The sequence below is a fragment of the Astatotilapia calliptera genome, chromosome 2, assembly GCF_900246225.1.
Source record: "Astatotilapia calliptera chromosome 2, fAstCal1.2, whole genome shotgun sequence".
NCBI lineage: Eukaryota > Metazoa > Chordata > Actinopteri > Cichliformes > Cichlidae > Astatotilapia > Astatotilapia calliptera.
In genome coordinates this window covers 27,612,849-27,639,419 of record NC_039303.1, presented here as the reverse complement: position 1 = coordinate 27,639,419, position 26,571 = coordinate 27,612,849, and the positions used below count along the sequence as shown (strand labels likewise).

The window sequence follows — 26,571 nt, the reverse complement described above, 5'->3', positions numbered from 1 at the left end:
TAAATTTCTTTTAAACTGTTTTAAAGCCTCACTTGGAAGTCTCGTCATTGCCCTTTAATGATGGCTTTGTGGCGATGTAGCACCTCCTAGTGGTCACAATCAACAACAATAACCACAGTGATCCTCATGAAAAAATAATTTCAATCACAGAAATACATGTATTCATTAGATGACACGTTGTGCACTTACTCCAAGCTTATTTTCCTGTTTACTGGCAGTATTTTTGTACAATTGAAGACTTAAATTTTAACAACAAATGTATATATGTTATTTTTTGTGATCTTTGTAACAAGCGAATATCCCTGTAAAATAAATCAATAGGTTATTGAATCAAATTAAATACAAATAATGTAAATAATCGTTTTGATAAAAGTATTTTAACCATTTGCAGTGTAGTTGGGCTGGTCCAGCTATCTCTGGTTAACACTGCGGAAAATCCTGAAAAATAAAGCAGCTATCGTTGAGGTGCTCTGCGGTCCTGTCGCTAGAGGTCGCCGTTTGCGCACACTTTCTCCGTGTCTCCGCAGTGCTGCCTGAATACGAGGAGTGCGTTTGATTGTTGCAGGGCTAAATGGCGGACAGAGCTGGATAGTCGCGTTAACACCGAGGACAAAAACGTTTCGACTGGGTGAATTCCTGGCGTGACCCGGTCCTCAGCCGCGTGTCCCCGGGGTGCAGCGCAATCGTCGAATCGAGCCGTATTGGTCATCGAGCTTAAAGCTGTTTTCCGATCGTACCCTAACCTTAGCTTTCTTGAGTTCCCATCCCAAGCGGAGAAGTTAACACTGTTTATGGTGGCTTACTAGAGGCAGCTAGCCTGTGAGCAAACCATGGAGGACTCTCTTGAATTGATAGGGAAGCGTTTGCTTTTGCTCCTCGACGACGGCAGGTCCGCGAATGGATCCGAGTCGGAGCAGGCTGCCTGGGCCCGGGACTGGCTTCGGGGAACTGTGCGGGCAGTGAGTGTCATCGGCCTGGCCGCCCCGGAGGTTAGCGTCGGGGAGGCGACAACAACAACCACTGCAGCGGGGCTAACGGTCAGTGTTTACATTCAGCTGATGCCGTCCTGCATAGCTAAATACACAACAGTTAACATACATGCACAGCGTACCAGCTGTTTATTATGTGCTCTACATTAGCGAACACATTTTTACCTAGCACCGATGCTACATTTGCTAGTATTTTATGTTAGCTTTTGGACATACTGGTTAGCTCCAAGTCGCAGCCACTGGGGCGCAGCTAAACTCGAGGCCGGGGATTTTTTTTGGCCTTTGCTTTGTTCGCTTTTCAGCTCTCTGACACCCAGCTCCAGTGTTATTCGTTAACTATTTAGCACGAATTTCGAAAGCATCGATACGTTAGAGCTAACTAAGGGTTCATTTCACTGAAACAAATCGCCGGCAGTCACAGAGTAACCGTAAAGGTTGATGAGCTTCCACAGTTGGCTGAGGCATGTCTAGTTAAAGGCCTTACAAGTTCATAAAGGGGCGAACCAGGAATCCCTGCGAGCGTACTCTGCGTCCAGATTATTGAGTATTCACACTGTTGCTCGGGGTGGTAATTAGAATGAATGAATGAAAGTGTAGTGTTGCCGAGCCCAAAAATTGGGAGAGTTTTTGAAAACTGGGTGGCGGTGGTTGACCTACATGACAGCTGCACTTTGTAGTCCAAATGCGGGTTATTACAGTAGCATGCATTTGAATTGACATTAATAGATGTTTATCAAGTAAAGTAAAAATGTAGTTTTAAGAAAAAAAATGTAATCGCTTCCGATGTTTTATCTTTTTGTTTATTAGAAAAAGCAAGCTACAACAAAAAATGTAGCCCTTAGTCCTCTTTTTTTGTTTGCTTTTATCTAAAGAGTAGCAATACTACTTATTGACCTCAGGTGTGCATTTCCTAATTGTGTATTGTTGTTTTTTTTCTTGGGAAATAAATCTTAAACTGAGGAATTTACTTCTTGTGTGAGAACTTGTTCCTGTGCTCTGCCCTTATCGTGCATGTCGATGCATAATTATAAAAACATAATGAAAAACATCTTCTATCCATGTTCGTCTCCTGCTCTGATAACCTGCTCCATCAGTGATAAACAAAACAAAAGGACTTGGACATGTGGTACTGCACACCCTTTTATGCTTTTAAACCTTGCTGTATGTGTCAGGGGTCTGTCCAGCTTGGAGGGTTTATGCCACCGGTGTTTACTTCTCAGAGCCCCACCATCCAGTGAACATGTAAGGACATGTCAGGAAATCTGAGCTTTGAAAAAATAGGTGGGCTAACTGATCAGTCCAAAAACGTGAAAAGCTTGTTTATGTGCTAACCTTTTTAAAGACGTGTAGCTGGCAGGTATGAGTCAGGGGTCTAGTGAAGAAGATGGAGGATAGATTGGTAGTTGTAATGTTTTTTCTTCTTTGTTGGGCAGCGCTCATCCATGATCTGAAAAAAATCCCACTACAATGATTTTTGGTCAATATTAAGTTAACTTTCCAAAGAGCACAGTGTCTTTTAAACATTGAATTTATCTAAACTTTGAGTGTATTTGAACTAGGGCTGCCACGATTAGTCGACTAGTCACGATTATGTCGACTATTAAAATCGTCGACGCATCGTTTGAAGCTTTGTAAGATCACAAAGGACGCAGGAATGAGTAGTAGGATTTAAGAGTGTAATAACGGACTGAAACAGAAGATGGCAGCACTGCATGTACAAGGATGCCAGCTGCCGTTAAACCCCGAAGAAGAAGAAGAAGAAGCTGTGTCCCAGAATTCATAGCGCAGCCCAGCGCAGTTGTTGACAATGGCGGCAGCTAGTTAGTTTTAACTTTACTCTTATTATTCTTTCTGGTTTTCGGAGACGTCTGTTACCCACTAGCTCGTTAGCTAGGCGGGGGCAAGGCTAACTAGAGCCGTGAGAACACCGGACTCCCGGCAAGTCGTTTTCAAACCCACCGCCGTCTTTCGCTAGTCAGGTTAAACATATATATAAGTCACTTAGATAACTTAAAAATGTTAGTTTGGCTTTCTTTAGTATTTTATTTGTTCCTGAGTAAATCGGTTTGGCTGAGATTAAAGTTATAGTTTTTGCACAGCTAAAACTGTCAAGCAGACAGCTGATTATCAGAAGTGTGAGACGCTGGAGAATATACTCCGGTGTCCTGTTATATTTTAGAAAGCAAGGAGTTTATTAAACTTCACCGAAACAATCTGCAAATTTCATTAAAAATTAATAAACTACCATCTTGTCTTTATTTTTAGTTAGCACAAACACTTCAAGCTGTAAGCTAATGATAGTTATATAAGACCAGATGCTGCTGGTGCAATAAGCTGTACGCTGTACGTCCAATGGATGATGATCTGATTAGTCGACTAATCGCAAAAATAATTGGTGACTAGTCGACTATCAAAATAATCGTTTGTGGCAGCCCTAATTTGAACTGAAACCCAAATAAATAAATTAAAACGTGCTGTGAAGGGACACATTTTATCAGTTAGATCCACACTAGACCATATATGCCCTGTAGCCCTGAACCTTTCTACATATTTCCCACAAGATATGGATATGAGAACATGTTCAATCAGAAGTGTGATCGGACATAAACGTTCTCTTCCTTTTACAAGGTCTGAGCTAAGTCCGATTGAGCCCATTTGCGAATACAGGTAAGGGTCCAGTGACTTCAATATAGGGTCATATGGGCTAGTTGGGGTCATATTTCAACTAACAACTCAAAAACCATTGCCTCCACTGCAGGTGTTCTCTGGGCGTAGACAGCTGACGAGAGGCCCTAGTTGCACCACACAGCTGGAAAACCTGCAAGGAAGTCACTAGTAAAGTAACAGAGAGTCAAGCCTTCCTCAGTTGCAGACAGGGGGTTAGGCCAAGAGCCATCCAACACCTTTAGTGTGTGCTGCTGATGACAGACTGGACCAGGCACCCTGGTAACGTGGAGACAAAGACAGCCGGAGGCAATCGTTAATGATCCTTCCCCAGGTGAACCTGCAGAAACCTTAGTATGGCTTCTCTTTGTTGATCATAGGTACTCTTCCTGTCGTCCCAGCTTGATCTGGACTTGAAGGTACACAAGATTTATTAAATAGGCAGGCAAATGAAATTACAATAATGATCCAGCCACTAAGATGACTGATAGTCGTAGATGCCATACAGAAATTTATGAATTTTTGCTTCTTATCATCTTTAACCGTCTGATGTGTTTTATCACACGTGCTTTCTGATTATCTTATCTCATAGATGTCAGTGCAGGCTGTCAGGACCAGATCCTAACAACAAAGAAAGAAGAACGTATGCTCTGGATTCATAAAAAGCAACACCAAATTTAGATTAAGAAGGTTTTGCACCAAGCGGCATTTGGTAGGGTACTCAAAGCTCACTTTGTGGTTGTTCCTTCTTCATTAAATGACATTAGATCCCCTAGGAGCATGGTACTTATATGTGCAGACTTAAAAAGCTAAAACAGTACTAACCACGTTGTTGCAGCTGGTGTTGTGACAAAAACAGATTGTCAGAATAGTGGCAAAAGTGACTAAAATCAAGCAATAAACTAATTTTAGTAAAGTTTCTGCATTCCTGCATTTTAGACCTTTGGCAGTTCATGATTTTAACATATGGCGCTTATTGTATAAATGGAAACAGATGGCCTTTTTGTTGTATCTGGCAGTTTTTCAAAGTCTGTCTGAGAGACTGAGTCTCTTTGCAGTCAGTTTACAAGTGGACAGACTCCTCGCAGTTACCATGAAACTCCAGTGGCTGCGAACCTGCTAGTCCTGGCTGTCCTGTCTTCTGTTTTCCCTACGCACCGGATCGCTTTCCAGGTTGCTGTTGCAGGGGCCCTCTATCATTCAGATAATTCTCCAGAGAGGATGCTTCTTTTGTCACATGTACTCCAACATCACTGTCTTGGACGGCAGGTGGTGATGCTAGACCTTCAGCTGTGGTGGATGCACTACAAGCTCCAGGGCCACAGTAGTTTGGAGTTGCAGTCTAACACTATGGAGGTGGAGTATAGGTATTTAGTCATTAATGCATATGCACCTGTCTATACAGAGAAACACCAGATTGTGAAGATATCTGATGAAGTTGAGAAGAGACTGGTTTTGGTTGATTTAAATTTTAATTTTTTTAAAGTCATTAATCCTTGACATGTTGGTGATTTTTATTCCTTGTTACCTTTGGAAAAGTAAAACTGAAGAACCATGGAAATCATGGATCACTTACTTGGCACAAATGCTCTCCATATGTGCTGCAGACAAGCGGTTATTACCTGTGATTTATTTGGACCAGTGAAAGCTTTTGACACCGAGATCTGTGGATTTCATAGAGTACTGTATTTGGAAGGCTGCAGATGCATGAGACGAGTGCAGCAAAACCTTAAAATCTGAACAATTACTGTAAAGCTTGATGCCACATGGACAAAGTTAGCAAATCTGTTGCCTTTTGCGTGGGATGTACCAAGGTTTTGGAACGTTTTTCCTTGTTGTTTGAGAATGAATTGTCTTGCACAGTGGCAAACCATCACTACCTGGAGGTTAAGCAGTTTGCTTGGTATTGTCTCTGCAAGTTTGCTGCCTTCAGAGTATATGTCCAGGCATCCAAATAAGTACGGCTACATTTTACCTATAAAATTATAGTTCCCTTTCAGCTGATTCACTCGGTACAACACATAAAGTACGGGATTTCCCTCCGCGTATATTAGAAGAGGAAACCTCTGTTTACGTCTTGACTTGTGATGATATGTGCATGATGACAGGGCTGAGTATTTGCTGCCGAGTTATTTGGGCAATCAATCAAAGCCATTAAGGCTTTGATCTGTGGAAGAAGCAAACAGAGGCACTGCGTGACATCATCGCCAGACGTCATACCAAGCCCAAACTAACTAGATCTCACAGTCCTACTGCTCCTCTGCCGCCGGGCAAGAGCAGCATCCACTGCTGCTGTGGGTGAACCTTCAGTGAGAGCGCAGCCTCCAGCTCGAGTTCCACGCCAGTCGGCTTGGAGCAAAGGTCCACATTCAAGCTCCCGGTGGGACCCAACGCCAAGGATGAAAAAGCCTTAGTAGTTCTAGGTGTGGGATTGAGCGGAGAGGGGCTCCAGTGGCAAAGATACAATAAGAGGCGCAGTCCTAGCATCAGTCCTTGAAGGCGTTGTACTTTCCCAGCACCGTCTCCCAAGCACAAAGCCCCTGCACACAAAATGTCTCAGGTTGTAACTCCCAGTTTGGGTGTGTTAAAACATCAGGTGCCGATGTCACATCAATCTGTCACATCAGTCTAACAGATGCTTATTTTCATGATGCTATACAAATGAACAACAGGCAGTTTTTGAGGTTTGTATTCGAGGGGGCAGCTTACAAGTACCTGGTGCTGCCATTCGGGCTCTTTCATTCTCTCTTGCAAATTAATGATCAAGAAACTGACCTCACAGCCCACTGTTTATCACTGGTGCTAGTTTCAGTCATTACGCAAATGCACTGCTTAAAAGGTTAGGGGAAACCTTTCCTATTAAAACTAAGTCGTTGCCGATCAGTTTCATAGATAGTGTTAATCAATAACATGATGTAATATTCCCACCTCAAGTGTAAACAAATGTGACTAGAAGAAGAGACGGTGGGAGTCTGGAAGACTGGAATCTCCATTAAACAGCTGTAGTCCTTTGTGAGAAGTGGGAGCTTGGGTGTTCTTATGTTTACTTTGTCACTTTGTGTAGCCGATCATTTGAATGTGAACTTTGGCAACGATCAACCATTGTGCATATTTGCATAAAGTAACAGGTGACGGAATAATCATGTCTCTATGAAAATGTTCTTTTTACATTTGTAAAAAAGGTTTTCATTCAAAATCTTTACGTATCCTTCTTTCTTCACTATTCTGTGGGACGAGATTCCTAGTTCCAGAAGCACTGAAGCGTCATCTCAGCATAATACTCCCACCACCATGTTTCACTGGGAGCTTGATGTTCTTTCTCCAAACATAAGCTGAGTGTCTGTGATCAAAAAGCTCTAGTTTCATCTCATGTGGCCAAAGGTCACGCTTCCAGTGTGCATAATGTTTCACCAGGTTGTCCTTGTTCTGTACTGTGTGGCAATCTTTGAATTTCTTGATGACACTTCTCACTCCAGTTCTTGACTCTTGGAGCAGCTTTAATAACTTTGTATATCCAGCTCGTGTTTTGTGAGCATCTACAATTCTTTTTCTCCAAAGAAAAATAGTATGACTACTAGGGCTGCCACAAACTATTATTTTGATAGTCGACTAGTCACCGATTATTTTTGCGATTAGTCGACTAATCAGATCATGCATCAGTTGGATGTAAAATGTACAGCTTATTGCACCAGAATATCTGCTCTTATATAACTATCCTTAGCTTACAGCTTAAAGTGTTTAAGATATGTGCTAACTAAAAATGAAGACAAGATGATAGTTTATTAAATTTTATTTAAATATATTGTTTCGGTGGAGTTTAATGAACTCAGCCATCTGCTCATTGCTATCTTAAATATAACAGGACACCGGAGTATATTCTCGAGCATCTGACACTTCTGATAATCAGTTGTCTGCTTGAACTTTATTCAGCTGTGTAAAAACTATAACTTTAATCTCAGCCTAACCGATTTACTCAGGAACAAATAAAACACTGAAAAAAGCCAAACAATAACATTTTAAGTTATCTAAGTGACTTATATATCATGTTTAACCTGAGTAGCGAAAGACGGAGGTGGGTTCGAAAACTATTTGCTGGGAGTCTCACCGTCTCTAGTGAGCCTTGAACCCCGGCTAGCTATCGAGCTGGTGGGTAACAGACATCTCCAAAAACGTCAGAGTGCTTTTGAAAATATGTGATGTCTTGATAAACCGAGCAGATATTTGAAGTTTGCACAGCTACATTCTCGCCTGAAAATATGTTAAAAGTTTACTTTTTGACCCAGAAAGAATAATAACAGAAATATTAAAACTAAGTAGCTGCCGCCATTGTAGAAAACTGAGCAGGGCCGCGCTATGAATTCTGGGATAGGTTGGGCCACGAAAGATACATCCGACCCATCCTTCAAATCTGGGGAAATGAAGGGCGGATTTGGAGGAGTCTTCGAATTTGAACAGCCTTCGTCGTGTTGCTGTAACGTAATTGGCCTACAAATGCAGGCTCAGGAGTTTGCGGTTCCTGAATTTGAACACAGCCACGATACCAGACACTGCTTCTTCTTCTTCGGGGTTTAACGGCAGCTGGAATCCTTGTACGTGCAGTGCTGCCATCTTCTATTTCAGTTCGTTATTACACTCTTAAATCCTACTACTTATTTCTGCGTCTTTTGGGATCTTAAAAAGCTTCAAACGACACGTCGACTATTAAATTAGTCGTTGACAATTTTGATAGTTGACGTAATCCTGACTAGTCGACTAATCGTGGCAGCCATAATGACTACTATTAAGGCTGATTGTGATGGTAATATCCCGTGTCTGGTTCTGTTTTTGTTTTTCAGAACTAGCAAATACAGTTATGGTTACTGGGGAAAAAGACAAATGAAATTAATACCATTTGGACAGATATGACAGTTTTATTAATCTTGTTCTTGGTATCCACAGCCAGTGCTATTTTTCAAGCAGGGCACATTCATAGTAGAGTAGTACCCAGAACTGCAAGAACTAAAGTGGACTTACCATTTGGTGTTCTTCACTTCTATAGCGAGTGTTGACTGACTCATACTTGTATGGCTGTTATTTACTCTCCAAATCACACATCTTTTTTCAGATTTCTCACTGGGCTGGGCAGCATGGTTAAGGGGACTTTTCCACAGATGATGCATAAAGGAGCAGTTACTGAGTAAATCTGCAGATGTTTTTTCACTTAGAGAATCCAAACAGCAGCCCGGGGTTTTGAGGGCTAACCTGAAAACACAACAAAAGATATCTCAAGTTTTCCTCTAGCAGTACTCAGCCTCCTTGAAGTTTAAGTTCAATTAAATGTGGATTTTACATATTTTACACATATTATACATATAGGTTATATAAACCTGTTGGAGCATGCAGTTCACTTAATTCACAAAACCAAAATACAGTTTAACATCCTGTGATGGTAATATATTAATTAACTTTGTATCAAATTTGATATTTTAATACCTTTTTAAGGAATCAGATTTGCTTTGTTTGTTTAGACTTGCGATTTCCTGAAAGTGTTAGAGTCTGCGGTAATTTCACTTGCTTCATCACTTCACAGTCCTTGTGTGTATGTTCTGGTTGATTTTGCAGGTATTTGTGGAGTTTGAGAATGCTTCGCAGCGCTGTTCTTGGGTGCAGGTGTATGACGAGGGGGTGAAAGCTGTGCTGGTAGAAGACTCCATTGTTTGGGCCCGTCGTAGCGACGTTACCGACACAAGCGGAGCCTCGGCACCAGCCTGGCCTGCTCTGGTGAGTGCTCAGCTGGAAACAAGCAAAACCATTAACCACCCAAATAGTCTGGGCTCCAACTGTGAATGAGGAGTAGAGTGAGCTGTACTTAGATCAGATTTATGTTTGGAATGTAAAGTGAATGGAAGTTGGATAACTCTTTTGGTCATTGAAATTCATTTGAAAATAAAGTGTGCACCTGATCCCACACTGGTGTCTCCCGACTCATTGAGAGGAGACAAAGAAAAATTAAAGCGCCATTTACATGTTGCTCACCTTCCACATCCACACTTGGAGTTATTTTAGTCATTGTTGTACGCTCTGCAGTGCACATTTGCATATAAGTATAATAATGTCCAATCTGAAGGTTACCATCACCTCGTACGTGTTTTGAACAGCTAACACTTGCAGCTGGATATTGGCAATGATAGCTTAATTTCAACAATAAAATGAGTCAATTACTATGGAGTTTGATTCAGTGCTTGATGTTTTACTTGCATAAGATCAAAGCATCCATGTTTAATGTAAATGCATAAAGCATGTTATAATTGTATTATTTGTTTCTATATTTCTTTGTGTAATCAGTGTGAGAGTGCTGTTTTCTTATTTATATGAAAATGACTCTGGTCCCAAAATGTTGATGTAATGTATGACAAAGAATTAACAAAAAATGATCTGCACGGTTTGAGTGCAATTGCAAAACATTGTCTACATGCACATTTAAAAAAAAACAAAAAAACAAGCAAAATGCTTGCATGTGTTCACGCATGGACTCTTAGTACATACGTATACAACTGGCTTAATGATCACCTTGAGGGCAGACAGGAAAGTCAGCACATCATTAACTGCTTATGTTACTTATCTTCCAGATAGTAAACAGAAGTCAACCGAGGCCAGGTCAATGTGCAGTCTGTTTTACCCTTTCATAGACGTTTTGGTTTTGAATTGGCCAGTTTACTTTACTTACTCGCCACTTCATTAGTTACACCTTCTCCAGTGCCTCCAGAACTGTCCCTAATATTTCATGGCATAGATTCAACAAAGTAATGGTGTCATTCCTGAAATATTCTGGTTCCTATTGGTAGTTGCTACAGATGTGTTGGTTACACATTAGAGCTGCATTAAATCATTCTTCAATAATCTTAAAAAATGGTTGATGCATTTTTTTTGGTTCAATGCTTTGGGTTAATCCAACAACTTGGTAGCGCTCACTTGTCACCCTGTAAATCACAAATGTGTCACCCACATTTGTGATTTAAAATATTTAAAATGTTTTTACTGCAGGCCAGTAAAAATATACATGGGCCTGTAAAACTCTAGGCTGCTGACATGGACACTGAATTAGTGACATCAACTATTACCATTAATTATTACATCTACACCGTTAGAACGTCTGTTTTCTGCAGTAGAAAATATTGCATTTAAAAGCCCAGTTTCAGTTTTAAAAATGTGGACATGCTTGCTTTTCTTCATTGCAGTCATCATTTACAGACACACGAGCACACACACAGAAAACACATACGCCTGAACACCCACCAGATCTACTACGTCCAGGTGATGCAGTACAGTCAGAACTCTTTTTGCCTCCTATTAATGGAAGAACACATTGAAAGAAAGAGTAAAGGCTGTTTTATTCTGTGCCTCAGCTTAGGTCGTGTATATACCTTTTTTTCTTTTTTTAAATTACTGTTACTTTGGATTTAAGAAATATTTTTCTTTAAAATATGATTTTAATATGATATTTAAATACAATGAGAGGTTTGAATTGTTTTGGCAGACGTTGTATTCAGTTAAACTATTAAAACATTGGTTTCCATTTTAGAAATTGCAATTAGTAGTGCAGTTTGAAAGATCAGTTTCCTCTCTTTTGAATATTTATCGTTGCTCATTAATATGACAAAGTAATATTCAGTTAATCAGATAATTGATCGAACACTCGATAACTAAAATAATTGATAGCTGCAGAACTAATGCATACATCTAATGCATCCGTGATGTAAATCTCCTGTTTCACCACATCCCAAAGGTGCTCTATCGGATTGAGATTTGGTGTCTGTCGAGGCCATTTCAATACAGTGAACTCATTGTCATGTTCAGGAAACCAGTTAGACGTGACTTGAGATTTTTTGACATGGTGTGTTATCCTGCTTGAAGCAGCCATCAGAAGATGGTCACACCGTGGGCATAAAAGGAGCTGGTCAGCAACAGTACTCAGGCAGGCTGTGGCATTTAAACGATACTCTGTTACTATAAGATGATTAGAGTATGCCTAGAAAATATCCCCACACCATTAAACCCAACCCAATAGCCTGCAAGGCAGGAATGATCAATGTCTTCATGCTGTTTATGCCAAGTTCTGACCCTGCCGATTGATTTTCCAGCAGAAATTGAGACTCATCAGACCAGGCAACATATTTCCAATCCTTTGGTGAGCCTATGTCAATCGTAGACTCTGTTTCCTGTTCTTAGCTGACAGAAATAAGACCCAAGGGCCTTCTGATGTTGTTGCCCATCTGCGTCAAGGTTCAATGTGTTCTGCATTCAGAGATGCTCTTCTGCATATCTTGGTTCATCAAGTGGGTGTTCAAGTTACTGTTGCCGTTCTATCAAGCAGTCTACAACAGCATGGCGTTTTTACCCAAAGAACTACTGCTCACTGGCAACTTTCTTTTTCAGACCGTTCTCCGTAAGTGCTAGAGATGGTCCTGTGGGTAAATCCCAGTAGATCAGCACTGTCTGAAATACCCAGTCCAGCCTGTCTGACACCAACAACCAATAACCATGCCTTATTCAGTCAGTTGAATGACCATTTTTCCTCCATTCTGATGCTCAGTTTGAACTTAAGGAGGTTGTATTAACCATGTCTGCACACCTAAATGCACAGAGGTGCTGATTATACCAAATATAGTGGCAAGTAACTGGTGGTGGACTATTAGACTGATCTACAAAATTGTATAACATACAAAAAAAATGCATAAATGCATACTTTTGTTACTCCTTTTGGTTGTTGAACTGAATAAACCTAATGTAAGTTCTCGCCCTGTATTTATCTCATTACATGCTCTCGCCTTTTCCACAGACTTTCCGCTCTCTGGTGGACAGAGTTGGTTTAGGATCCTTGGTTCCTGTAGAGTACTTTGGAAACAAGAATTTTGAGTTCCTGCCCGACAACAAAACTGTCCAAAGGTTTGAGGTATACAAAAATTCTAGCGTTTGTTAAAGAAGTTTGTGAACTTGTATATCAAACAGTACCAACAACATTTTGTGATTTAGCGTCTGGTGTTTTCTATTTCATGCAATCATTAAACAGATTGACTATTTATCACTCAGGATACATGTTAATGTCACTGACATGTTTAAATGTAAAACAATTGAATTATTTTCTGTTTTCATTAAGTGCTTCTTACTTAATAATCTAGGGTGAAGCTGCATACATGTTTTGTTCTACATTTCAGCTCTACTGCGAGCGCTGCTTCAGATCAGTTTGGTTTCTGTCCTTTTGCAGGTTGATAAAGATGTTAGACACCCTCTGCTGTTGGAGCAGCCATCTCTGCAGGCTGCCATCTCCAGCTGGCGTACTGACTTTGAACTGCAGGAGATATTCAGGAAGGGTAAGTTTCAACCTTCACCAGTTTCCTTTATCTCGATTTCACATCTGGGACGTGGTACATACCAAAACAATTAAGGGTGTTTGTCACATAATTAAAATTGAAAGGAGTCCTAATCAGTGGCACTTACTTAAGTTAAGCCTATTAATTTCTGGTTATGATTTATTTGATGTTCTTAAACGTGGCGTTTGGGTGGCTTTGTAGTTTAGTGATTTACACAACAGCAACTCAGACAAGCACATTGGCACACAGCTGCTTGGGTTAATTAGCTTCCCACTGACTAGCTAATCGGTGGCATGCAGTCTGTTTTCAGATGACCTCAGATCAGTTTGAACCTCGGCTGAGTAGGTACTAAAAAAGTACCAGGTACCACCACCTACTGGAAAATCCTTAAAGTTGAGTCAAGCCCATCTGACCTCAGTAGGTACTAGTGGAAATGGGCTATAACAGTGCAGACAACTATTCCTATGAAGCGATACCTTTGCTGCAATTTGTTTAGTGCAAATTATAGTGGAAGACCTAAATATTATGCCGCCCTCCTCTGTATTTTTCACATTTTACAAAGTCCTCTATTGGGCTGGTCTCTTTCACAGAGCCGATCTGGCCCTCAGGTTGGACACTGTCACCCGTATTGTTAGAGAAATGAAGGAATTTGAGTTCAGAATAAAAACCATCTGTGTTTTATTTAAAAGCAACATATCTGTCTGGCAGATTTAAATGACATGTGAGGGATGTAGATTTAATTCTCTCGAGTCCTGTTTTCCCATTGTACCTGTCCTCAGGTTCATACACCATTCAAGGACGCAAAGTTCGTGTGTACCAGCCGGAGTTTGAAGAGTGCTGGGCCACTGGACTGGTCTCACAGCACGACCCTATCTCTCACATTATGGAGATTACCTTGGATAAGGTAATGTTTATGTTTTGCCTAAATAAATTCTACTGTTCATGGTGTAAATAAATGTTACTTAATGACTACACTTTTTTTTCTTTTTTTTGCGCTGCAGGGAGAAGAAAATCAGATGGTTGATCCTCGTGTGATACACGTCATGCTGACAGAGGAGGAGGTAGGGTTGTTTCAGTAGTCGATATCCATCAAACTCTCCTCATGCTGTGTGCTGTATGTTTAGTTAATAAGTCATTTGAGATTTAGATTTTTAATTATTTCTGGATATTTTCTGCCTTTAGCTTGGCAAGAATGGGCGGCGAAGGAAGGACAGCGAAACAATGAAAGGAGACAGCGGACGCAGACGCAGGACTGCCTCAGAAGGTGAGGATGACTTGAACTTGAAACGGTTTAAAGGAGCAGCAGATACCGGAGCGGACGCACAAAACTGCGGCGACACCAGCAAAACTGCAGTGGACGCGATGGGGATTTGGGCTGGAGACTCTGGTGAAAGAGTCAGCAGCACAACCAAAAATGGAAGCTCTTCAGATGGAACCTTTCCTCAGGGCCGAGGTTCGCCCCCAACAATTAATTCCTCGCTCCAGATGGACCAGTCAAACGCTAGTTCTCCTCGCTATCCCGGCCACATCAAAGAAAACGGTCGCGCAGTCGCCACGCAGGGAGCAGCAGACTCGACCACCACCATTACACCCACTCCTCCTCCCCTCAAACCAGCCCCTTCCCCCTTTTCCACTGCGTCTTTTCCCTCACTAGGCCAGATGCCAGTCTTGGTTCCTGGAGCACCAGCCCCCAAGGCCTCCTCATCCCCCCAGCTCGAACGAGAGGAGGGCAACCAGGCAGCTTATTCCAAAACAGCTGCTCTTGTTTCCCCAGGACCTGTCACCATTTCTTGGTCACAAGACAGCATTCCCAGTGTTTCGCTTTCAGCTTCTGTGGGTTTTAGCTCTAAAACTTCTAACTGGGGAAGCCAGACGGAGGTAAAACCAATGATGTAACAAGTACCATTAATACTGTACATTTCCAACAAATTGCTCTTTGCAATCTGTTATCTCTATTATTTGACTTAACCGTGTTGTGTTTCTGTTCCTCAGGGATCTAAAACGGCATCAGGCTTTCGTTTGTCCCAAGCTGGACCTACTGCTCCTGTATTTGGAGATGTTACCTCGCAGACCAACGGAGCTCCTACCACTACCACAGCCTCTCAGGATGCTCCCAAGCCTTTTGGCTTCAGTTTTGGTGGAGCAAAGACTGAGGCTCAGCCTAAGCCAGACCAGAACCTGTTTTTCCAGTGCATGTCGCAGAAGTCTGTCACCAGCCTAAATCTAACTGCTGATCAGACCCAATCCAAGGACACCAATTACTTTACTGCAGTGTCTGAGAGCCTGAGTAAAGAGCCTCCAAGCCTTTTCAAGCCAGCAGCCCCCACTGAAGGGCTGAAAAAGCCTGAGCAGCCTAAAGTGCCTGAGGTCCAGCAAACAGGAAATGGTGTGTTCAACAAATCATCTTCACCCTTTCAGGGCATGGGGGGCTCTCCAGGAGGACGGAGCTCTGGCTTAAATGTGGGTGGTCCAGCAGTTTCCTCTGGAGCCCAAAGTGCTTCTAAAAAGAACAGTAATAATGGAAGTTCAGTAGTTGGCTTAGGGCTGCAGTCTGGTTTTAATTCTGCAGAGAGTCACCAGAACCTTTTTCTACAGAACTCCAAGGAGTCTGCTAATCCATTTTTGGCATACGGGGAAAAATCCTCCCTCACAGCTTTCGTTGGCCTAACTGGGTCCGAGCCACAGTCCATGGGTCCTGCGCTGGACAGCAAGCCGAACCTGTTCACTATGGCAGAGCCACCTAAGGGGATTCTGTCTTCTCCTTTCCCAGCATCGTCAGCAGCTGCTTCAACCAGCACTTCCCCCTCTCCGGCACCAGCCTCATCTCAGACGTTACAAAGTGAAGGGACTGAGACAAAGGAGGTGCAAGATGTTAGCGAGATTTCATCATCCACCTCAGACTGCCCGATGTTTGGAAACGCTGGCCCTGGCGGAATGGAGGAGGTGCCCGTGCCCTTCGACCAGAGCCAGTCTCAGAAGTTTAGCTTGGAAGACAGAGGCCAGTCATCTAAACATGACTCCGAGTCCAGCAGCAACAGTGACCTCTCAGATCTGAGTGATAATGAAGAGGGCCTGGAGAAAGGTCAAATCCCAGGAGGACCTTCTGTTTCTGCCAAGGATGGAGCCATCATGCAGAAAAATAAGGTCCAGGGGGCCGCTAAGAGCCGTCCACGTAACAAGCCTTTCAAAGGTAAGACTTGTCCACTTCTCACTTTTTAAAATGGTGATAAACAAGCTTACCAAGAGAGGTAACACTAAACTCTCTTTTCCAGTGGGTCAGTCTGTACTTAAAGATCAGAGCAAGGTGCGTCGTCTAAAGCAGTCTGGTGAGTCCTTTCTTCAAGATGGCTCCTGCATCAATGTGGCCCCTCACTTGCACAAGTGCCGCGAATGCCGCCTGGAGCGTTATCGGAAATATCGGAATACGGGCGAAGAGAGCGACGACGATGATGATCCGAATGTAGCCTGTCGTTTTTTCCACTTCAGAAGGTATGGATCACGCAGCTTTGTCTTTCTTTATAATTTTATTTATGTATTTCTTTATTTTTGAAAAAAAAATGTGTGTTTTGACCTTAATGTTTTACTCTTTTTGCTCGTGACTAGGCTGGCTTTCACTCGTAAAGGTGTGCTGCGTGTGGAAGGTTTCTTAAGTCCCCAGCAGAGTGATTCTATGGCCATGGGACTGTGGCTACCTGTGCCCGCTGTCCATGAGGGCCTCGACCTCGACACATCCAAGTACATCCTGGCCAATGTGGGAGATCAGTTTTGTCAGTTGGTGATGTCTGAGAAGGAGGCCATGATGATGGTGGAGCCTCACCGTAAGTATAAAGACATCTCTCCAAGCTCATGTTTTCGCATTAGAGTTTTGTTTGCCACGAGTCTAATCCGCTTATTTTTTGATTGTCCTGCAGAGAAAGTGGCCTGGAAACGTGCCGTGCGAGGCGTCAGAGAAATGTGCGATGTGTGTGAGACCACCCTGTTCAACATCCACTGGGTCTGTCGTAAATGTGGGTTTGGAGTGTGTCTGGACTGCTACCGGCTTCGCAGGAACAGGCCAAGGGAGGGTGAGTCACTGCAGTGATATTAGAGTAACTTTAGGGCTGTTTAGTGTGTCTTATTTTATTCCTTATTTAGCTTATTGTGTTGGAAATACATGGTTGACTTTATTCTGTCCTTCAGATGTAGATGAAACTCCGGAGGATGAAGTTTTCTCTTGGTTGAAGTGTGCCAAAGGCCAACCTCACGAGCCACAAAACCTCATGCCTACACAAATTATACCTGGAACAGGTAACATGTACATTATGATCAACTCCCTCATCACAGGAACATTAAATGTTACCCGTGATCAAATATTGCTACAGTAAAAGGTGTGATGATCGTACTGTCCTTCTCTTCCAGCTCTTTACAATATAGGAGACATGGTGCACTCAGCAAGAGGCAAGTGGGGTATTAAAGCCAACTGTCCCTGTGCCAATCGACACACTAAGCCTCTAGTGCGCCCTACTGCCCCAAATGGGATTTCACAGGTACAGTTTTACAACTTTACGAGCTTTCTTTTCTCATGTCTACACTTTGAAAGCTCCTAAACTGACGACTCTGCTATCTTGTTATGTGTGTCTCAGCAGTCCACACCGGGCAGTGGGGGTGTCCTCGCAGGTGCAACCTCTGGTACTGGCATCACTCCAAAATCAGAGGGAGAAACATCAGCAATCAAAACAGAAACCACACAGACACCAGTATCGTCAGACAGTGGGGGTGGAGAAAGTGTGGGCAGTACCAGTACCTCCACCAGTGGTACGTCCTCCCCCTGTAACCTCACACAGTCCTCTGTCAAGGAGTCGCGCTCATCAGGAGAAGGCAACAGCTCTGCTCTGCACTGGCTGGCAGACTTGGCCACACAGAAAGCCAAGGATGACACAAAGGGTAAGTAAGAAGTGGGTTACAAGTGTTGAGTGTGTAAAATCTTAGTGCATGAAAAAGATTACATCAACCTAGGATCTGAATAACATCGTTCCTTCCTCCCATCTTTCTCCAGAATCCGGTTCGCTTCGCTCCATAATGAGTCGAGACAGTCGACCTCCCTTCGGCCTGGACTCCCTCAGTGCTCTTTCAAAGCCTTCTGCTTCTAGCCCTAAGCTATTTAACAGCCTTTTACTGGGCTCCAGCATGGCCCAGTCTAAACCTGAGGGATCCAGTCTCCGGGACCTGCTCAACTCCGGACCAGGAAAACTGCCCCAAGGCCCTGGAGAGAGTGGGGTACCATTCCCCTCTGTTTTTACCTCAGCAGGCGTAAGTAAAATGTTTTCATTTTTCCATATGATGATACAGTATTGATCAATTTTTTTTCAAACGCATGTATCAACACAAAAACTTCAGCTAAGTTTCTGAACTTGAAATTATACTTCAAGTCCATTTAAATATGGAAATTTAGATGCTGAAAACAGGAATACAATTTGTTGTATTTTAAGCAAGCAAGCAACAGATTTCTGAAGTGCACAAGTTGTGGAGTAAATCATTAAAAAATTACTACCATCTACTGATTCTTTGTAAATTTTAGTGTATAAACTACTGAGACTGTACTCCTTCAACAATAGTATCGGCTAGCTACGAATAAAACTACATAGTTGGGTAACCCAAAATCTTTATGTGACCTGACAGAGTGACAAGCTGAAGAGCAGCCTTCCAAACTTCCTGGATCACATCATCGCCTCAGTTGTGGAGACCAAGAAGGCCGAGGGCCGTCGCACCGGGGCCTCTGAAGGCGGAGAACTCGGAGCGCTAGGGTCTCGCAAAGACGGCGTAATGGGCCTTAGCGTTTTGGAGCCACATACCTCACACTCCTGGCTCTGTGATGGCCGACTCCTTTGCCTACAGGATCCCAGCAACAGCAACAACTGGAAGATCTTCAGAGAGTGCTGGAAGCAGGGACAGGTAAGAATTATGATTAGCATAACTTCATCTTTCATCCAATTCTTTGATTTTTGTGTTAAAATTATGCGGAGATGGATGTTACTGAGCTATGGGTTGAAATTTTATTGCATTGATTAATGTAACTCACCCATTACTGTCTGATTACCTCTGCTTTGTGGCCAGCCTGTGTTGGTGTCAGGGATACATAAACGTCTGAAGACTGAGTTGTGGCGGCCTGATGCTTTCAGCGAGGAGTTTGGAGACCAGGACGTAGACCTGGTCAATTGTAGAAATTGTGCTATTATCTCTGATGTAAAGGTGCGAGAGTTCTGGGATGGCTTTGAGGTTATTTCCAGTGAGTATCCAAACTCTCTTTTTCCTCAATTATTTTATTTGTTACTTGGATCCATGAGATCACCAATTATTGTATCTAGCATGTTTTTCTCTGATGCTGGACAGATGTCACTAAATGTGTTTTTTATGAATGCAGAGCGACTGCAAGATGCCGATGGCCTGCCCATGGTGTTAAAATTAAAGGACTGGCCTCCAGGTGAAGACTTCAGGGACATGATGCCCACACGGTGAGGAACACAAAAACATTTACAGAGAAAGCGTTTCAGTGATGTTCTGCGGTTGTTCGCTCATACACATAGAGGACATAGAGGAGCTAACTGATTTTATCTCTTCTTTGTATTTTCATGCTTTGCAGCTGTAAATTCTGCCTGTTTGTATTTATGTAAGGTCTGTTATTGATGGGAATGTCTCTTGTACCTTTCCCAGGTTCGACAATTTAATGGACAACCTCCCTTTGCCCGAGTACACAAAAAGAGACGGTCGTCTAAATCTCGCTTCGCGCCTCCCTAACTTTTTTGTGCGTCCTGACCTTGGACCGAAGATGTACAACGCTTATGGTAAGAACAACATCTGATGGAATTATTTTGTCTTTCTCTCCTTATGTGCGATATAATTTATTCATCTCGCATCACTCTTTTCCCTCTATTTTAACCTGCAGGCTTAATATCGACTGAAGACCGGAAGGTGGGAACCACTAACCTCCACCTGGATGTGTCTGATGCGGTCAACGTCATGGTCTATGTTGGCATCCCTCACGGAGAAAACAACCAGGAGGAAGGTTGGTAGACTTAAACACACTTTGTCTCCTTTTTTTACGGTCTTGCTTTCTGTCTTCAACAAACTCATTGAAGATCAGGATTGTTTAATTTAACCGATTTCCAATAAAATGAACCAAATAGGAGCTAAAAATTTTACCTCTGCGGTCTCTCCGTAAATGGAAGAGAGTCACATTGGTGCTCCGACGCTGTTGCCTCTGCTGCTCATTTGATTTAAGAAGGGACAGTGTACATTAGCTGGTATGACTCCATCATGTAAATAACCCCGAACATCCAGATTTAACACTACAGGTCAGATATCTGGAGTCTCTGTCAGATTTATGGCTTAAAAGTAAACGTGCAAAACCATATAAGCAAAGAGAAACTTAATCAGCTATAATAATAAGTGGGAATAAGCTTTGAATGTCAGGGTTTTGTTTTATTTTCCAGGCTTGTGACAGTGAGATTTACACGTATATCTGTTCCTGATAGTAAAAATGTGTTACTGTAATATATGAATGTTTTTGAAATCCATCCTGACTTCCAAAAACACAAATTTTTGTAATGTGAGAGTATTTCTGTAACAATATTACACACCTTGCACACTAAAGCCATATTATCCTGTGAAGCATTAAGTGGAGTACAAGTTAACGAACTTTCTTCTTGAAACACTTCATCACTCATTCCTCACTTTATCGCTCTTGAACAACCTTGTCAGTTTTTCCACAACCTCATCCTAAACATTATAGCTACACTGTTTTAGTTGTCTTGGCTTGGACTCTGATAAGACCCTTCAGTGGGTCTTGCTCATTTACATTGTGGCAAAATTTCTCATTCACAGAGGCAGAAATCTCTGGACGCAAAGGTCTGTAGACTTTCAGTTGTATAAATTGAGTAGCATGCCCTTCTTCTTGACTAACTCCCCTTCTTCACTCCTCCACTCCATCCTTCTGTTATCTGTGCAGTAGGGGCCAGAGCACTGGGAACCGTCTGCTAGTTTCTGCTGCTGCATTTTTGTACGCTTTTTTCCAGATTTCTGTGTAAATACACGCTTTATTAAACTAAGTAACCACATATGGCATTTAAATTTTCCGCATTGCTGCTCTCTGGAGATCCGTGTTTTTTTGTTTTATTTTCCTTCTGTGTATTTTCAGTGTTGGGTTAGATAAATGTGACACATTTGGTTGGAGATTTGGTAGTTTTGGGTGCACTGTGCTCTGGTCCTTACCCTGTGGGAGAAAAGTTTGAATGAAGGGCATCTAGATTTGGCATTACCTGTTCCCCTCTGCAGGCTTCTTTTCACTCATCTGAGTGACTCTCATGCTCCTGCACACACGCAATTAGGGATAAGTAGGAAATGTAGGAAACTACATTTTCCTGTAGTGTGCTTATCTAATATTCTTAATTAGTTAATGAGGTTTTAAACTTATAGCAAAGACATAAGTGAGTAGTAGAGGGAAGAGATTTGTTATGCTTTATTGAGCAAAGTTAGCAAAAAAGAACATTAGGAATAGAACCTCCACATCCAGCTGGTGATTTATCTTTCAAAAGTTAATTATGCTGAAAATTACTACTTTCTTTTTAAGTTGTATATATTTTTCACCCTTTCCACTTCCTGGTGGTGACCCCAGGAAGTGGAAAGGGTGCAGTCAGGAAAGCCACTCTGTGCAGGATAAAACTGGATGGGTTATTGTGCTTTAGTTTCCCAGCTTTTTCAATGTTCAGTGGAAAAGTTTAGGAAGAATCAGCCGGATGTTTCTTTTCATTTTGAAGCATTAAACCACCTAAAACCTTTATTAGGATTTATTTTATTGCACTGTGATTACAGTCCAAAGAATATTACTCTAATGAGCACATCATTATTAGTAAGTCGGTTTAAGACAAATCCTTAGTATCCTTCCTTTTATACATAAAGACCCCAACAACATAAACATAAAAGGACTGTTGTAGCCTAGGAGCTGAACTTATAGCTGTAAAGAAGTTATTTATGATGGACTAGAGAAAAAAACTGCAGTCGTACACGGGCAAGTTTATTACAGCTGAATGCAAACACGTTTAGATTTCAATGAGAAACTTTGACCACAGCCAGGTTTTTGGTGAGGGAAAGATGAAAGTCCACTCACGTGACGGATTTTATTACACGCGTTTGTTTCGATTTGTGTTAATGAATCAAAGGTCTGTCAGTATTATGGCGAGAGTCCAGTGGACTCTTATTAAGGCAGTAGTTTTAGCTGCTGTGTAAGTCAGCAGTAGGCTGTGAATGTTTATGTGTCATAAATGTGATTGTGTAGTCTGCAGCTTGTCCTGTCCTGTGCCCCAGTAGTTCTCAGCTGGTCTGACCATAGGATCTACATTTTCAGTAGCGACATATTTCCAAAAAAAGTAGTTAGTAGTTAGGAAATGTACAAGGCTTTCATGCATTAGAAACATAGTTTATTAAATATAATAATAATAATAAAGATTTGGATCTCAATAATATGAATGCTTAAGCCGCATTTATATTAATTACCGTATTTTCTCAAGTGAAAACCTTTATTCAGCTAAAAGGAGCGCCTCCAATAATGCCTGGGGGACGTGATCAGCATGAAGAAATTAGCCTGTCTGGGTTCTCTTGTATTATTGTATGCCTTTAGAATCAAAGTGTTTTTGTGCACTGCAACACTAAAGGGCTTTTAATTTGAAGTACAATAATGCACTAACTTTAAAAAAGTATTCCTACTGAGACAAGACAAAAAATATGTTTTTAAAAAAACAAACAAGACATTAGAAAGTAAACCTGCCTCTTGATACAGACCTGCTTCAGCAGTTGAGGTACATAAAAGTCATGGTCAGTATTTGAGGAAATACGGTGGTTACAGTTCATTGAAAACCCATGAGCACACAGGCCTGCTGCTTGGCATGCTTGTGTCATGGAAGATGCAGATTCTGAGCTTTTAGTGCACTTCAGAATAAAACTCTTACAGCATTGATGTCCTCTTAGGTCATTTGTCACCAGTTGAGAACTACATCCCTGCACCGTTTCTGCCAAGAAAAAGTCTGTGATGGATGTATATGAATGAAATTGTTCTATTTAAAGAAAAAATATGTAGATTTAGCACTTCCAATCACTGTCCCAGCACTTAGCTTAGTCATTCATGGAAATGGAATAGAGTAAAACACGGTAGTGTTTAAAGTGCTGTGGAAAAATTTAACAATCACAGTGCAAAAGCTAATTTAAAAAGGCCACTAAAAGTCAAATAAACTAACTTCTCTTACAGCTGTTATAGAGACAGTGCTGATTACAACTGTTGTTTGTTTATGTTTGGTCTCCAGAGGTCTTGACCACCATTGAGGAAGGCGATGTGGATGAAATGACGAAGAGGAGGGTGCACGAGGGAAAGGAGAAGCCTGGAGCTCTCTGGCACATCTATGCTGCCAAGGACGCAGAGAAAATCAGGGAGCTGCTTCGCAAGGTCAGCAAGCCGGCAGATCTGTTTCAGGCTGGCTTGTCACTAGCTGTAGCCGTAACATTTTGTAACCATAAACTGTGAGGACAGGATTGTCATTGGATAAATAAAATTGGGGTAGAACGATAGCTTGATTTCTGCAGAAGATGATTAAAGTTCACAAACAAAAATTAGCCAGCCGGGGAACTTTACTCAAAAGCTCATTCTTTCTAAGCAATGGCTTGTCCTGACCTTTCACAGGTGGGAGAAGAACAAGGTCAAGAGAACCCGCCAGATCACGACCCGATTCATGACCAGAGCTGGTACCTGGACCAGGTGCTCCGCCGCAGGCTCTATGAAGAATATGGCGTCCAGGGTTGGGCCATTGTACAGTTCTTAGGAGATGCTGTATTTATCCCTGCTGGAGCTCCCCACCAGGTCAGACTGTTTTTATATGAAAAGTGGAGCTGTACACATACCCTGTGATTCAACAGACCTGCCTGTTTTTTGTGATTTTTCTCACACCTCCATGAACACATTTGTCATTTCTGCACACTCAGGTGCACAACCTGTACAGCTGTATCAAGGTGGCGGAGGACTTTGTGTCTCCCGAGCATGTGAGGCACTGTTTCAGGCTGACCCAGGAGTTCAGACACCTGTCCACTACTCACACAAACCATGAAGATAAACTCCAGGTGGGTGTGTTTTTCCTCTCAGTGTGTAGTTTTATGTCTTATTTGGATGGTTTATACTAGAGGACGATGTTTGCTTGTGTCGCTTGAAGCTGTAGGCTATAGTTTACTTAACTCTGTGTTCACAGTTTTATGATCTTTTTATTGGAACAAAGAGTTTATTAGTTGCTGACAGTTATTTAAAAACTATAAAATTAAGATTGGTTACCAGTATGTCATCTATAAACTGGGGCTGAAGCCTGAGAAGCATTATAAAGTGTTAAAAATTGAAGGGTTTAAAGAAACAGGCACAATTTATATTGTTCACCTTCCATACACTCTTGTGTCTGTTTTGTTAACCCTTGTGTATATATATATACACACTCAGCAGACACTTCATTAGTTACACCTGGCTGGTAATGGGGTTGTCTTTAGATTAGTTTTAATTTTTCATGGCATAGATTCAACAAGGTGCTGGAAACATTCCTCAGATTTTCATTCACATTGACATGACAGCATCACACAGTTTCTACATCCATGATGGGAATCTTCTGTTCTACCACATCAGGTGCTCTATTGGATTGGGATCTGTTAACTGTGGAGGTTGTTTGAGTGCAGTGAACTCTTGGTCATGTTTGAAAAACCTGTTTGAGATGATTAGTGCTTTGTGAGATTGTTTCAGTGTTGCTCACCTAGTACTGAGTGGCTTAAAGTTGGATGGATCCATGTTTTCATGCTCTTTGAAATTCTGACTTTTTCAGACCCGTTCCCTGTAAGCTCAGGAGATTGTTGTGTGGGAAAATCCCAGCAGATAAATGTTTAAAGTCACCTAAATCACCTTTCTTGCCCATTCAGATACTCAGTTTGACCATGTCTACACACGTAGCTCCACTGAATTACTGCCATGTAATTGGCTGATTGGATATTTGCATAAACCAGCAGCTGAACAGGTGTAACAAAGTGATCAGTGAGTGTATACACTGTTACAAAGGTGGATGTTTATATTAGAGGCCATTCTTCACTATAACGCAGCAGCATGTTTATAGAGTTCTCACTGGGAAAAGCTGATTGTTCTGTCTCTGTTTTATAGTCAAACACAGCACAGCGTGTGTTTACATATAACAATGCTATGTTTTTGTTAAATAAAAGGAAAAGCACGATGATACTGTTCAAAGTAAGATAATAAAAACTTTTTTTTTTCTCACAGCAGCATTGAAAAGTTATCATTTCTTATCGGTGTGAGGTGTTTTGTGTCTGGTGTTGTCTCACCACTGTTTTGTTGTATTTTTTTTACCCTCAGGTGAAGAACATCATCTATCACGCAGTGAAGGACGCCATTGGGACGCTGAAGGCCCACGAATCCAAACTAACGCGCCCTTACTCGTCTCCTCAAACCGCTGGCCTCTGAAGACCACTCCACTACATGCACACAGCGCATACATTTCATACCTACATAAACAAGTACCAGCTGCACAGCGCAGAGTACAGAGATAGTGTAGGTTGTTTTGAGGGCAGTGAAGGTTTGAGTGTGGGAAGACTGTACATTTGATTAGATGGGGAGGGATGAATCAGCGCTTCGATGAAGGAAGTCCTTTATCGCTGTTACACAGTACGCTCAAACTTGTCTAGTTGTTTTCCTTTTTTTTTTTTTTTCCCTGATTTTGGTTAACTCTGTATTTAAGGTCAGTGTGTTTGTTCTGTTTTCATTGTACATGTAAGACGTGAGAGTAAGGGAGGTAAAAGCTGACGTGCCTTTGAAGCAGAGGTTCAGCTACAATATAAGCAACTGACAAAAATGTGAGTACTGGGCTAACTTTCCTATTTTGATGACATTGATATTATCTTTCTTCAATAGGAGCGAGGTTAACCTGTTTTTTGTAGATTTTTTTTTTTCTGTTTAAATTTTTAAACAGCTGATTGTTTCTGCCCTCTGTGGCTGAAATGAATTTGTGAAAACAGCCAGTCAAGGGAAGCAGACCAAAGTTTTGTATTTTTAGTTTTCTTATTTCACTTTTAGAGTAAGAAGTCTTTTTTTTTTTTTTTTTTTTTTTTTATACACCACAAGGTAATAATTGGTTGGGTGGGGCTTCAAAGGAGGGCAGTTTTTTTTCACTTGTCTTTGTCATGTGGGCTGAATGAACTGCAGACTTCCAACATGGTTCAAGAATCACAATTGCAGCTGAACAGAACTACTGGCCATTAACATTGTATCAATATATATATTGATCTAGCAGTCTGTTTGATTTTTCACAATAAAATTTACAAAAACTGCTGCTTCTCTGATCTTTTTTTTTTTTTTTTTTTTTAACCCATAAAGCCTCTACCCATGCACCGCTAAGATGTAGATGGTATTAAAATACAAGTTTGCTGGTATCTGATTGCCTGTTTGGTCAAACATCCCAAAACAGAGATGCAGTTCGCAGTTATGTTGTGCTCTGCAAAAGTCTTGAGTC

General features: G+C 41.7%; 1 protein-coding gene across 4 annotated transcripts; it reads left to right on the top strand.

The window, feature by feature from the left end:
• Window positions 1–484: 484 nt before the first annotated feature.
• On the top strand, window positions 485–26,371 carry kdm3b (lysine (K)-specific demethylase 3B). 4 transcript variants are annotated; one of them, XM_026191631.1, is made up of 25 exons: window positions 485–1,037; window positions 9,255–9,413; window positions 12,472–12,585; window positions 12,898–13,003; window positions 13,783–13,907; window positions 14,005–14,064; window positions 14,186–14,881; window positions 14,996–16,193; window positions 16,276–16,492; window positions 16,607–16,821; window positions 16,915–17,067; window positions 17,183–17,290; window positions 17,402–17,529; window positions 17,629–17,926; window positions 18,039–18,292; window positions 18,662–18,934; window positions 19,097–19,268; window positions 19,404–19,494; window positions 19,694–19,824; window positions 19,926–20,045; window positions 20,864–20,887; window positions 23,335–23,474; window positions 23,709–23,885; window positions 24,008–24,142; window positions 25,419–26,371. In XM_026191631.1, the coding sequence occupies exons 1-25, from the start codon at window positions 831–833 to the stop codon at window positions 25,524–25,526; spliced, it is 5,409 nt and encodes a 1,802-aa protein (XP_026047416.1). In that variant the 5' UTR covers window positions 485–830; the 3' UTR covers window positions 25,527–26,371. The 4 variants fall into 4 exon arrangements, with proteins under 4 accessions (XP_026047416.1, XP_026047409.1, XP_026047424.1 ...); XM_026191624.1 differs by having other exon boundaries at window positions 17,626–17,926; XM_026191648.1 differs by lacking the exon at window positions 485–1,037 and adding an exon at window positions 3,420–3,987 and having other exon boundaries at window positions 17,626–17,926.
• The last annotated feature ends 200 nt before the right edge of the window (window positions 26,372–26,571 follow it).

What these genes read in the sequence shown, in the direction of transcription:
- kdm3b (XM_026191624.1), top strand. Translation starts at nt 831, where the DNA reads ATGGAGGACTCTCTTGAATTGATAGGGAAGCGTTTGCTTTTGCTCCTC. An exon ending in AGGGACATGATGCCCACACG is followed by an intron (nt 19,495 to 19,693) that starts GTGAGGAACACA and finishes TACCTTTCCCAG; the next exon opens with GTTCGACAATTTAATGGACA. An exon ending in ACCATGAAGATAAACTCCAG is followed by an intron (nt 24,143 to 25,418) that starts GTGGGTGTGTTT and finishes TTTTACCCTCAG; the next exon opens with GTGAAGAACATCATCTATCA.